The 12,587-nt window shown below is 36.4% G+C and overlaps 1 protein-coding gene across 1 annotated transcript in view; it reads left to right on the top strand.

Annotated features, from left to right (window-relative positions):
- Nucleotides 1-12,587, top strand: part of ATRNL1 (attractin-like 1) — a 580,396-nt gene that overhangs the window by 170,291 nt on the left and 397,518 nt on the right. The window contains exon 17 of the mRNA XM_009881641.1: nucleotides 827-1,008. Within this exon, the coding sequence (XP_009879943.1) occupies nucleotides 827-1,008 (182 nt within the window). The remainder of the gene's footprint in view (nucleotides 1-826; nucleotides 1,009-12,587) is intronic.

The raw sequence follows: 12,587 nt of genomic DNA on the forward strand, positions 1-12,587 counted from the left end.
AGGTCACTGTTAACATTCTGAAATAATATTTATTCTGTAATTCATATTCATAACTACATATATGCAGTTAGATATCAGAACCTTTTCTATTTGATCTTTATGTTCAGATGAAGTTCATGAACACAGGGTTTTTTTCACAGAGATTATTCATTAAATAACTTTAATCAATTTATTCTGTGCAGTTTAAAACTGCGTTTGTGTAATCTTTGTAAAGATTAACTATAATAGTTGCTCTGAATTACTTACTCATTTTTTAATAGTTATCTGAATCTGAGTAATGCTGAAATATGTTGAAGAGGAAATAGCCCAATTTCATATCGTTCTGATTGCGTTTATATTTAGGCCAATATAAATGCAAAGATAGGATGATAAGGAAAAGATAGGATAAATTTGCAATCTCCTAATTCTAGGACAGTTGTTTTCAGATTTTGAAATTTACATAAAATTTAGGTAAAGTGATCAGTAAAGCACTATTAATTATGTACCTACTCTAATCTTTAATGTTTAGTTGTACATAATCTAATCTTAAATGTTTAGTTGTGCTCAAATCTGAATACAGAGAAGAAATAGCATCATAACAGTATCGTTATGTTGAAAGTTAAAAATACCTTATAAATATTTTCGAAGTTGTTTAAAGTTTCTTTTCATAAAAATACACTATTCAGTATAATACTACTTGGTGTTTTAGAATTTACGTGATGTGAAAAGGGAAATTGAGTGTGGGATGTATTTTGAATTACAATCTCAAGAAGATAAAATTCAGACTCCCTTAGGTTTTTTTAAAAGACTTTTCAAATCAGCTTTAATTGTGTGCTTTTTACACTAGCTCATCTGTGTGGGGAAGGATGGAGTCACGTTGGAGATGCTTGCCTTCGCATAAATTCTAGTCGTGAAAGCTATGACAATGCCAAACTGTATTGCTACAATCTAAGTGGGAATCTTGCCTCATTAACAACCTCAAAAGAAGTGGAATTTGTTCTGGATGAAATACAGAAGTACACACTTCAGGTAACTTGAGTAACTGTAATTGGTGCTTATGTGAATTAAATTTGCTATGAGAAATCTATTTCAGGGTTTTCTCCAAAGAGAGGAAAGTTTATGCCTTCAAAGAAATGTAGCGTGGTGCTAAAGACTGATATAAGTGATGCGTAGGATATTAAGGAAATCTCACATTTAGAACTAATGACACAGCAGTTCCCAAGTGTTTCTCCTTAGTGGATTTAGCTGCTGCGGGTTACTGTTTACTTTCAAGACATGACTCAAGAGAATGACTGGAACACTGGTCTGGGAAACCCCAGCACTTTTCATTGCATTGTGACAAAAAAATTATTTTTATATAACAGAAAAAAAGTCCTGACTTTGACATCAGTGTCCATAAAACTGCTCACAGGATTGCTTTTGGATGGTGACTAGCTTGGCTAATCCAACAGGAAACTATACTGACTGCTAATGTGACATGACTTTTCTTTCTGTTCTATATTGCTCATTTTGTAAGGGAACTGACCATGCTCACACTGCACACAGTTTTAGGTGGTGAAAAACCTCTACGGAAATAGAGCATTTTCTTTGAGTGTTCACATTGTAGTTATTTAGGGATTTCTTCAGCTCCTACATGAAAGCATTACTTTAAATTGCTCTACAATTATTCTTATTACATGTGAAATGCATTTCCTCCCTTTTGGTAGTATCCAGAAAAGAGATGCGTGGACCTTACTATTAACAGTTAAACGGTAGATATAAAAAAGACTTTTTTTTTTTTTTTAAACTCACCTGCCTGAAAAGAAGACCACTGTCATTAATGTTGAAGATCAAAAATCTCTAGAAGTTAGCAAGAACTGTTTTTCAGGAATTTGTAACTTAGTATTTTTATCGTAATCGAAATAGATGGTGATACCACATTTAGACCAGGTATTAAAAAATAAAAAAGATATGGCAAAGTTTCCTCTGATAACCTGAAGAAAAAGTTTCCTATTTTAAAATATATTACAATAGTAATGGCAGTTTGTGGCCGAGAGCAACATATCCATACCAGAATTGTTATATCTGACTGCTGCCTCTGAATGGATTGAAATGAGATGTTATTTGTTGTGACTGCAATGTCTAGTGAGCAGATAGGAGTGGAACTGGTTTGAATAAAACTTTTTAAAGTCTTTGGGATTCCCAGATAATTTTCATTTGAATGTTCTCCCAGCTCCATTACAAGCTTCTCTGTTTATTTGATGTTACTTACTATTCTGTTGAATGTACATATACAGGTGTGTATGTATATACATACATATATTTGTACATGTGTATACACATACATGCAGATGTACACATGCATATATATTTCTGTGCCTGTCAGTCTATGCCTATTTATGTATAAAATGGACCTATTTAATTTCAGTTACAAATAGATTTGTGTTAGCTGGAGGTCCATGGGTAAAGAAAATACTTTGTTGGAGGGAGGATGTACACAAAATAACTTGCTTCAAGTTACAGCTTCTGTAATCAATAGTTCTTGTCCCATATGTAAAAATTTGTGGTGCATCATAGGGGATTTTTGCCAATTTCTCATACTAAATGCTTAAATCAATGGGAGACAGAATATATCTGCTTTCCCTGTCTGGGCCTTAGCCGCCTTGGAATTGTCATGTTGTAATGTGCTTTGTTGAAGGACACTGAGGGGCCCTTCCTAAACTGGTAGCTTACAGGTAGTTTAGAATACAGAAGCTTTTTCATTAAGTGCCTACTTGTGCTGGGGAGTCCTAGTGTCAGCGCTCAATTACACCAGGTGTTCAGGGAGTTGTTTTGATAATTCAAGGTTCTGCTTTATTTTGACTTTTCAAGCTCAACACTTTCAGATGTTCAGATTACAAAGTCTCTTCACACTGTAGTCTCCTGGAAATGCAGTCGGTGGCAGAATATGAACTGAAGCTCAGACAGTACAAAAGGGAGCAATCATCGAGACAGCCACAATATCAGTGAAAAGTCTGAGCCTCTGGCAACCGCACGCCATGCGAAGGGCACGTGTTTCCATGCCCCTTCATTTGACGCAGGCTGCGAGTAGTTGGGCTCAGGGAGGTATTAATGATGTATAATTCTCTTCTCTGGAAAACTCTAGCTCCCTATATAACTGGTATGTGGGATCAAAAGGTGACAGAGAAACTGTAGTGGTGGAAATTCTATCTGGACTAGCATGTGGAAATGCCCTGCACGGCAGCACTGGAATGAACCAGGAGCTAATTAGCTTTCTGTGATGATGGTGGTGGAAGGAGGGGACTGAAAACTTAAATGCCTCTGGCAAATACAGGGATCTGTGGAAGCAGCCATCAGAATATTCTTTAGGAATATGATCTATATTCATTTGTCAACTGTGGGAAAAGAAAAGGGATGTTGAAGATAAACTACTTGTCCATGCGTGGTCAGACTCAGTTTTTAGCAGTTAAATATTCAAATGCTTATTGCTATGTTTAAACTGCTGGAAAGCCTACCTGCATCATTGATACACGGATGTGAAATATATGTATGCTCAAAAGATGTCAAACCCACAATGTACACTCAGATGGGATATCTTAGCAGAATAACATTCTATTATGCGCAAATCAGTCCATATTAGCAAAGGACATTTTTAAAAGTGTATATTTTGGTTTGTAGAACATGCAGTTTTTCTTTGTATAAAATCCCCAGTTAAGTAGCTTATAGTTTTATGGTTACAGGAAAATGAAAGATAATTATGAATAATAATTAAAGCTTATATCAAGCTAGTATGTGCTTTGCAAAGTTGTTATGTTGCAGATGAATTGAGATGCATACAAAGAAAATGGCAATTAAGGATTGCCTTTTTGTTATAGTAAATCTGAATGCAAGAGTTTAGGGACGTATACTGTGAATCAAAATATTCTATATTATCCTTTTTAGTGTTCCATTTCAAGAAGGAGATGCAAATGTAGGTTATGTAGCTAATTTTTTAGCGTGTTTTTCCCAATAAACGTAGGACCTGGACAGAGCAAAGGTGGTTTTTTGTTTGTTTGTTTGGTTTTTTTAAACTAGAAACATGTGTGTATTCTATTATCTGCTAATAAAGGAGAGAGAGAAGTAATTCTTCTATGTCAGCTCTCCCCTGATATTGCACTTACTGCAGCCTTGAAACGCATTCTGCCTGTGTAGTCTTTGATATGAGATAATGCTGAAAATGTAATTGAAACCAAAATAACAAAATCACAAATGGCAATGATTTCTCTAGTTATTTATTTTACCATGCCTCCCTCCCCCCCAATTCCTATTAAAACACTAAGCAGGAGGCCTTCAAATCAAATAGAGTGTGATAGAGTATTGATATGACTGATATTATCTGGCTGGCTTGAAGTGTAGATGAGAAATAGCTTTTTTTTTTTTTTTTTAGTGTTTGGAAGCTAGATTTTTCTTATATCTCAGAGCTTAGAACTTCAACAAGGTGACATCCTGCTGAGCATATCTTTACTTAAATGAAGTATGTCCTGAGCTAATATGGTGAGATAATTCTGAGATACCTCACATACAGTTTATGTAAGCATAGACAAATGTATGCTATTTAAAAGTATATGTTGGGTTAAACGATCATTTAGTTATCAGAATCTTTAATGAAATGCTACCATGACTTATCCTGGTGTTTTCAGTGGCATTTAGAAAAAAAATAGGTTTTCTTCATTCATATCTGTCTGTCCAGTTACATTCATTCTGTATGAGACTGCTTAAATGTCTTATCAGGTGTGACAGAGGGTCTCTGAAAATTCTTGATTTTCTTTTGTCTGCCTTTTTGTCTTAAACTGCAATCGTGATGATTTAAGGAGTGAGATTTCATTTTAGATAGCTTGTTTTTGTAACAGGTGGTGGTGTGGAGTTCACAAATATAGTCAGAACAACTGTAAGGTAAACACTGTGCCTTCAATCTGTATTATCTATGGTGGAGTTTGACTTGTGTAGTTAATATCAAAGGCTTTACAATCTTTTGCCAATGTGAAACAAAAGGTTTCAGGATTAGTGAATTTGTCAGAGCAACATTTGGAAAGAAGACTACGGATCTGTTTTTTTTCTTCTTTGTTTGATATTCTCATACTGAGACAAGAAAAACAACTTTGGTAACTGTTGTGTGTTTTGCAAACTGTTAAAATAGTGTTGATAAATACTGCAGCCTAGAAAGACTTAATCCTTTATTGTTCATAGAAACAATGTGGGTCTTTGTAGATTGTCTTCTAATAAACAAAGTCCTTGTTCTGGGACAAATTTAGGACAATTTCTTCATCATGTTTAGAATAATACAAAACATAGATGCTTTGCCAAGATTCAGAGGGAGGAGGCTGCCATTGTCTCCACACCCTGTCCAAACCTCATTGCGTATCAATAATTTCTCTTCATTCCAATACTAAATTGGAAATCGATACATTGTCTCCTTTTAAAGGATAAGGAGAAGGTTCATTTGGTACTAAAGAAAGGGACAAAATAAAGACCTTTGTGGTTTGAAGTCAAAACACTGTTGAATTTGCAGATGTATTCTAAAACTATCACCAATAATTTAAAGTCTAATTTTTATTTTTCATTGAAAATAAATGAAATTCTTTAAGAGAATGCCAAAGTAAACACAATGGATAGACTGCAGATTCCCATACTAAAGCAAAATGATGCTTTATTTTTTCTTATATGCTGTTTTATTGACCTAGTAAGCAAAATATTATGAAAGGGAAGATTCAAGTTTTTCTGCAAAGTAGATTAAACAGCAATATGAGGTTAATTAATTGTTCCTGCTAATATTCAAATGTTGTATACTTATTTAAAAGTGCAATTAGTTCTCTTGGGGGTTTGCTTACAACTGTGGGATTTAACTAAAAATAATAATTTTCTTGTTAGCATGCAGTAAATTCTGAGAAGATTTAGTTTTGGTTTAGTAAGCATAAACAAAGATGAGAACAGTTTTAAACAATGCCTTTCATTATATAAACCATTTGCAACTTTTCCTTTAACTCACTGTTCTCAGGACTAAGGATCCTTATAAATTACACTTGAGTGTAGGTTGCAGTTAATTAGTGAGCTTTGCATGGCAACGTTATTCCTTGTTAGCTCAAAGTATTCTCAGAGGGCTGTATGTTTTTGTGGTTTTATCCTAAGTCAGTAGTGAAGCTGACTTTTATTTTTTTCTGAATTAGTCTCTTTACTGCAGTTTCTAACAGTCTCACTTTGCTATTGTGGTTTTGGAGGTCTAATAAATTATTTCAGACCTTTGTCTCCATATCGGAGTTGTTACATTGACTGCCCATTTGTTCACTTCTGGTTTAACTGTCTTCATACCTTCAGGCAGTGGGGAGCTCAACTCACTTGGAATGCCTGAGAAGAGAACCTGAATTTAAATTGTATTGTCCCCTATAGGGAAGAAAACTCGAATGTATCTAAACTGAAGTCCCACTGGAATACCAGCTGTAAACTCTGTAGATGGAAATTGGGGAAGTTCTAGTCTTTTCAGTTTGCCAGATTTTACACATTTTTTTAAGCAATGCCACAACAGCAAAATTTGAAAAGAATAGGAGAAATAAGTGTTATGACCTAATGTGTGACTCTTGCTAGTAATTACATCTCTAGGTGTCACCATTTGTGTCTACACAACTGAGACACTTAAAAATCATGAAGCTTGCTTCCACTGCTTATAATGTGTCATTCACTGGGTAAATATTTACAAAATATGAATTGTACAGGTATCTAGCATAGTTAGAATTGATGCATAGTTAAAAAACAGAAACCAGGCAAAGAGGTAGTAAATAGAATGGTTGGTTTCTCTTCATAGAGCTCTCTTTTTCAGTAAGCAGGTTTTTTGTTCATAATGGTGCAGAAAAGAGGCAAACTAACTGCAAGCCCTTCTCAAAACTGTGAATGTTGTGGAAATGTGAGCATCAAGGGGCCACTGTATTTTCAAAGTTTAATTGTATGTTTATTCCTAGGGCAACTATCTTCATTTTAAATCCTTGATTTCTAGAATTCTTGAAAGGTTTGTTGAAGTTTTGTAATAATGTATTGTGATGCACACGTTAGAAAATGAGTCAGAAGTGTATCGTATGCTTCCAGAACAATTTAAGATTGCAAAGAAAAGGAATTTAAATAAAGGTGGGGATAAATTTCTGAAAGATATATATAATTCCTTAACAATTTGCATAATTAAGAAACAGAGGAGGATTTTGAGCCTCACTAGTAATTGGCTATTCAGTAAAGGTAGACTTGCTCACTTCACTCATCTGCAAATTATTCAGCCCTCATTAAATTAGTGCTGAGGCAGCAGTAGTGCCTGAAAAATGTGTCATGACTATAAATGATCACATTCACTGTAGATCTCAAAGCAACTTAGTCTGACTTAAATTTTCCGAGTAAACTGGATTTCATGTGAAATATCAGCTCTAGTTAAGGTTACACAATTTTCCTTTCTATCGTAGTTCCATAATTACTACTTAAAAGAAAATTAAAATCAGATGGTTTAGAATAAGCGAAGAGCACATTTTTGAAGTTATTCGTGATCAGTATTTAACAAATTCCTGTCATGGCTAAAAACTTGCCTTATAGTCAATTAAATAGGACTGTAGATGTGAGTACAGAATGATGTTGTGTTGGTATGCATCCTATTATTGCAATTTTGCTCTTCTGTCAGATGAAAATAAAGCCCTGTCCAGCAATTTGTCTCAGAATTTAATAATTCCTAAATCTTTTCTAACTTAACATAGAGGTTGATTTTTCACTTAAAAGGGTTTTTGGCAACTTTTTATCAGTGTTATAAAAGATTGTTCTTTAAACCCAGACAAACCGTGACTAGCTGCATTTCAAGCACAAGTATATGGCTTCTAATATGGGCTGTGAGTTCTAAAAACTGGCCTAGAAAGAAAAAAAAGTGAGAGAAGGAACATATTCTAGAGAATGGTTCTAAATTTTAAAGGGTGTAGTGGGATAAAGCTATGGAATAGTTAAAATTTTGCTTTGATCATTTCTCTCCCCCCCCCCCGATAACTTACCTGGAATGATCTAATGATCTTGAGTAAGCTTAGTTGTTTTTGATGTTGTTTTAAAATTAATTGTGTAGAATGTATAACAGGAGTTTTCATAGATATACCCTGAAGCCTGTTTTGTTTTTGTTTTGTTTTTTTTTAAAATTCTCCACTGAAACATTTGAAAGTATAGATAACTTTTCAGAATATGGTGAGTGATAGTATTCCAGAAAAAATGGTCTCAATTTGAACAGCCAGAATATGAGCAGCGGTATGCTATAGTCAGGTTTAAATAAATTCTGGCCTCTACATGTTGAAAAAAAAAAAAAAATAGAAAAATAGTACACTGGAATTCATATTTACTCCTATGAGCCACTGTTTCCTTCCTATCTTTTCCTCTTCCCACATGAAGGAAAAATTATAAAGGCCAAGTTTAATGAACTTTGCCATTTCACACAGGAATCTATAATTTAATTGAAATAATTCTGAAATCCTATGCCCTATGCACCAGTACAGGTTGGGGGCTGACCTGGAGAGCAGCTCTGTGGAAAGGGACCTGGGAGTCATGGTGGACAGCAGGGTGACCATGAGCTGGCAATGTGCCCTGGTGGCTAAGAAGGCCAATGGCATCCTGGGGTGCATCAAGATGAGTGTGGCCAGCAGGTCAAGGGAGGTCATCTTCCTCCTCCACTCTGCCCTGGTGAGGCCGCATCTGGAGTATTGTGTCCAGTTCTGGGCTCCCCGGTTCAAGAAGGACAGGGAACTGTTGGAGAGGGTCCAGCAAAGGGCTACAAAGATGATGAGAGGACTGGGGCATCTTTCTTATGAGGAAAGGCTGAGGGAGTTGACTTGTCAGTCTAGATAAAAGAAGACTGAGGGGGGATCTTATCAATACTTATAAATACTTAAAGGGAGGGTGCCAGGGGGATGGGAATAGTCTTTTTTTTCAGTGGTGCCCAGTGACAGGACAAGAGGTAGCGGGATCAAACTTGAACATGGGAAGTTCCATCTAAACATGAGGAGGAACTTCTTTACTTTGAGGATGGCAGAGCACTGGCACAGGCTGCCCAGAGAGCTTGTGGAGTCTTTGACACTGGAGACATCCAAAACCTGCCTGGACGCCATCCTGTGCAACCTGCTGTAGGTGACCCTGCTCTGGCAGGGGGGGTTGGACTAGATGATGTCCAGAGGTCCCTTCCAAACCTGACCATTCTGTGATTCTGTGTGATTTAGTCAAAAAGCTATCATTTGTTTTGGTGACTCTTTGTGGATGTGTCATGATGTAGATGAAATGCAGCTTTTAGCTCTTAATGATTTTAAATGGGAACAAAAATGTTCAACACTGATGTCCAGAGTAATGATAAATCATTATTTTAAAAAAATGGTATTTAACAGTTAGAAAATTCTAGAGGCATAAATAGAAGATCATTCCCTAGATACAGTTGAGAATCTGGGTTAAGAGATTCAAAGTTAAGGTTGTGATTCAAAGCAAATGGTTACTCTCATGTCTATGCAAAACAGAAGCTTTTCTGTTACTTATTAATAGCAGTGGTAGCAGGTAATAAGGCTTAAGTATTAGGGAAGTGAAGACATCAGATAAAGAAGTATTTTGATAGCTAATGTATAAAAATATGAAGTGCCATTATTTTAATTACAAAATTTTTCCAACTATTAAGATATTTTCTTTGCTTGATTAAAAAAAAATTATTAAAACAAACACAATGATTAACTTCTGCTAGCTAGAAAATCATTTCAGTTCAAATAATTTTAGGTTTTATAATGGCAGCAAAGAAGTAGGATATACTGCCTGTCTTATTGGTTCATATTCATGAAAGAGTGGTAGAGCTGAATACCAATAGGGCATGTCTAATACATTTTCCTGGTGGCCTTTTTGTATGCACTGTATCACTGAATATTCACTGGTCTGTCTTCATATGTCTGTGCATATGTGTACGCCAAATCTGAAGGGACATCCCTTTGACGCTACCTCTCTGTGTGACTGAAATCTTTATGAATAGCAATGTCTACTTCCACCTCGCATGCCCACTAATGCTTTGTTCAGAGGCGTCAGGGCAGAATCACCATGGTTTTTACCAAGTTTCTAGGTACTAACAGTTGTTATATGTAGCTGTACTGTTTGTCTGACTTCTAAATGAGTGAAGGTAGCTATAGCCCCGAGTTGGAGTAGATTGTCCATTCTTTCCTCTAGCATTTCAAAGCATACTTTGCATTAAGGAATTCTTATAGCTTCTCTAGACACAGCAAGTGCTCCCTTCCTTTTCTATTTTGGAGCAATGAAGGAGGAGGTAGCTCTAACAAAATCTTTAGCTTCTAGCAAAACATTTCAGCCTTGCTGAAATCAAACCATGGATCCTGCTGAGCTTAGACAGTGAAGGTCTCCAGATGACCTTGCTGCTTCCTTACCTTTGCAACACAAAATGATGATGCATTTGGCATTAAAGGAAAAATCTAGTCATGGTAGGAGCCACCTGCTTTTGGAATTCCTGTTTGTTTCTGTCCCTGGTGGACTGTCAATTCCAGCAAGCATGGACTACTTTAAAGCATCCAGGAAAATTTTGATGTACATTAGGTACTGTAATAGTCAGCTTGGACTGAGATAGGCTCAGTCAAATAACAGAAAAAGTTTCAGTACCTTTCCACTTTCTCTGGCTTCCTAATAGAGAGCTAAGCAGCAGGAGCGACCTGGTGTGGGGAGACAAAGGTGTCTTGAATAAGAATGATTTACTTTACTAGGTCATGTAATTGTTTACTGAAAAGTTCTTGCATGTACATGTTCACGTGTGCACGCGTTCACAGGCGTGTTGGAGCTTTTCTTCTGTCTTCAAATAGAAAAGGAATTGATTCTGATTGAGTTGCACGTTCCTCTTCAACTCTGAATCTGAACAACTTATGAAGAGCTAAATACAGAGACGATAGGATAGGTTTCTTGGTTGTGGTTTTTTGGATACCTTGAAAGTATGCATTCATCGAGGCCTTGAGGAAGAAAGAACAAGTCTTCACAACTCTCTGAGGAGTAACTTTCTACCCACTTTAAGCAAAGATCATCTGACCTTCCAATAAAGTAGCTGGTATTCTTGAGAAGAAAAATTTAGACATATTTGGAGCTGATTTCATGACAGCAAGTATTTTTCTGAAGTGGAGAGTTGATTTGTACTGTATTTTTCACCCACCTGGTTTGATAACAGTATTTTTAAGAGGCCTGGAAACTAGAATCTTAGACCAGTGAGTTCTGGGTACAGAGAACAGGCAGTCTGGTTTCCTTCCTGTCTGTTCCTCTTCAGAAGCATCTTTGGTCAGATGTTCAAAGCAAAGCACTCCGTTTTCTACATTCATTTTGCATTAAATGAAACAACCATAGAGTTCAAGTGAAGGTTGTTTAACTCTCATTATTTCTTAAGCCCAAAGAAGAAACTGAATTGGCATTCTTATTCAGTGCCTTTGAAGTCCCTCAGTTGCTTCAAGCACTTTGAGGCTCCCAGCTATTATGACTGAACTTTTCATCAGTTTGAGAGATTAGGACTAGATTCATGCTTTTTTTTTGTGAAGAAATTAGTTTGATAGTCACAGCATACTGGTGGCTGCAGGTGTCGCAAGTGGAACTTCCCAAATTCTCTATTCGCTATTAGTTTTTTTTTCCTGGTGGCTTTTGTGCTGTGCAGCAGCACTCATTTTTGCTGATAAGCCTTGTGATATCAACACACAATCTCTGTTGTCGCCAGTGGTCTTCAGCTGTTGTAGTCCACCACATCACAGAATTAATGCCATATAAATGAATATTTGCTTTAAGCTTGTCCTTGGAGCATTTTGGTGGCCTACTTCTCGGCTGTTTACCATATTTTAATCACACGTTTAAAAAATTTTTTTGGATAATCTGTTTCTGGCATCCTAGCAACGTGCCCAGAGCAGCATAAGTGAGCCTGCAAGGCGATAGCTTCCATGGAGTGCATTTGATAGTATGCTAATCAGTGTTCAGGTCTGTATTTTGATGTGTTACACTAGCAATGAGCCAAAGATGGTACATATGGATTTTGAGATATCTGACACGATGACTATAAGTTGTACAGATATTACAGCTATTAAGAATGATGATGACTATGTGTTGCTTTTGCTTGAAGTCTTTCATTTCAGGGGTACTACTTTTATCTCCTAAGGCTACTCTGGCTTTCATGATCCTCCCTGGGACTTTGTCATCATTAAAGGGGTTCTGAGACACTCTTCTACTCAAATAGAAGAATTTCTCTCCAAATGTCACTGCTGCACTGTCAGTTTTCATTATTGGCCTGACGTGCTTTTCACCACAGCTGGAATAGGATCTCTTTTTTCTATATACTGATGCTGAGGCCAAATTATTTGGCAGAGCAATCGGAACAGCAATATGTTGAGGGTTCTCTTGGCTAGAATTCCTCAGCCCCACAGTAGGCATTCAGGATTGTTTTAGGTCTGTGTTTGTCAGCAATTTATCCTGCCGAAGCCCCTGACATTTTTTTTTCATACGTGCCTGGTGTGCACGCTTAGCATTCTACAGATGCCTAGAGACATGCATAAATATCTAAGATTTTCTGATGCATGTCAACTATGGACATATAGAAT

Source organism: Charadrius vociferus, unplaced genomic scaffold, assembly GCF_000708025.1.
Source record: "Charadrius vociferus isolate BGI_N301 unplaced genomic scaffold, ASM70802v2 scaffold282, whole genome shotgun sequence".
Taxonomy (NCBI): Eukaryota; Metazoa; Chordata; class Aves; order Charadriiformes; family Charadriidae; genus Charadrius; species Charadrius vociferus.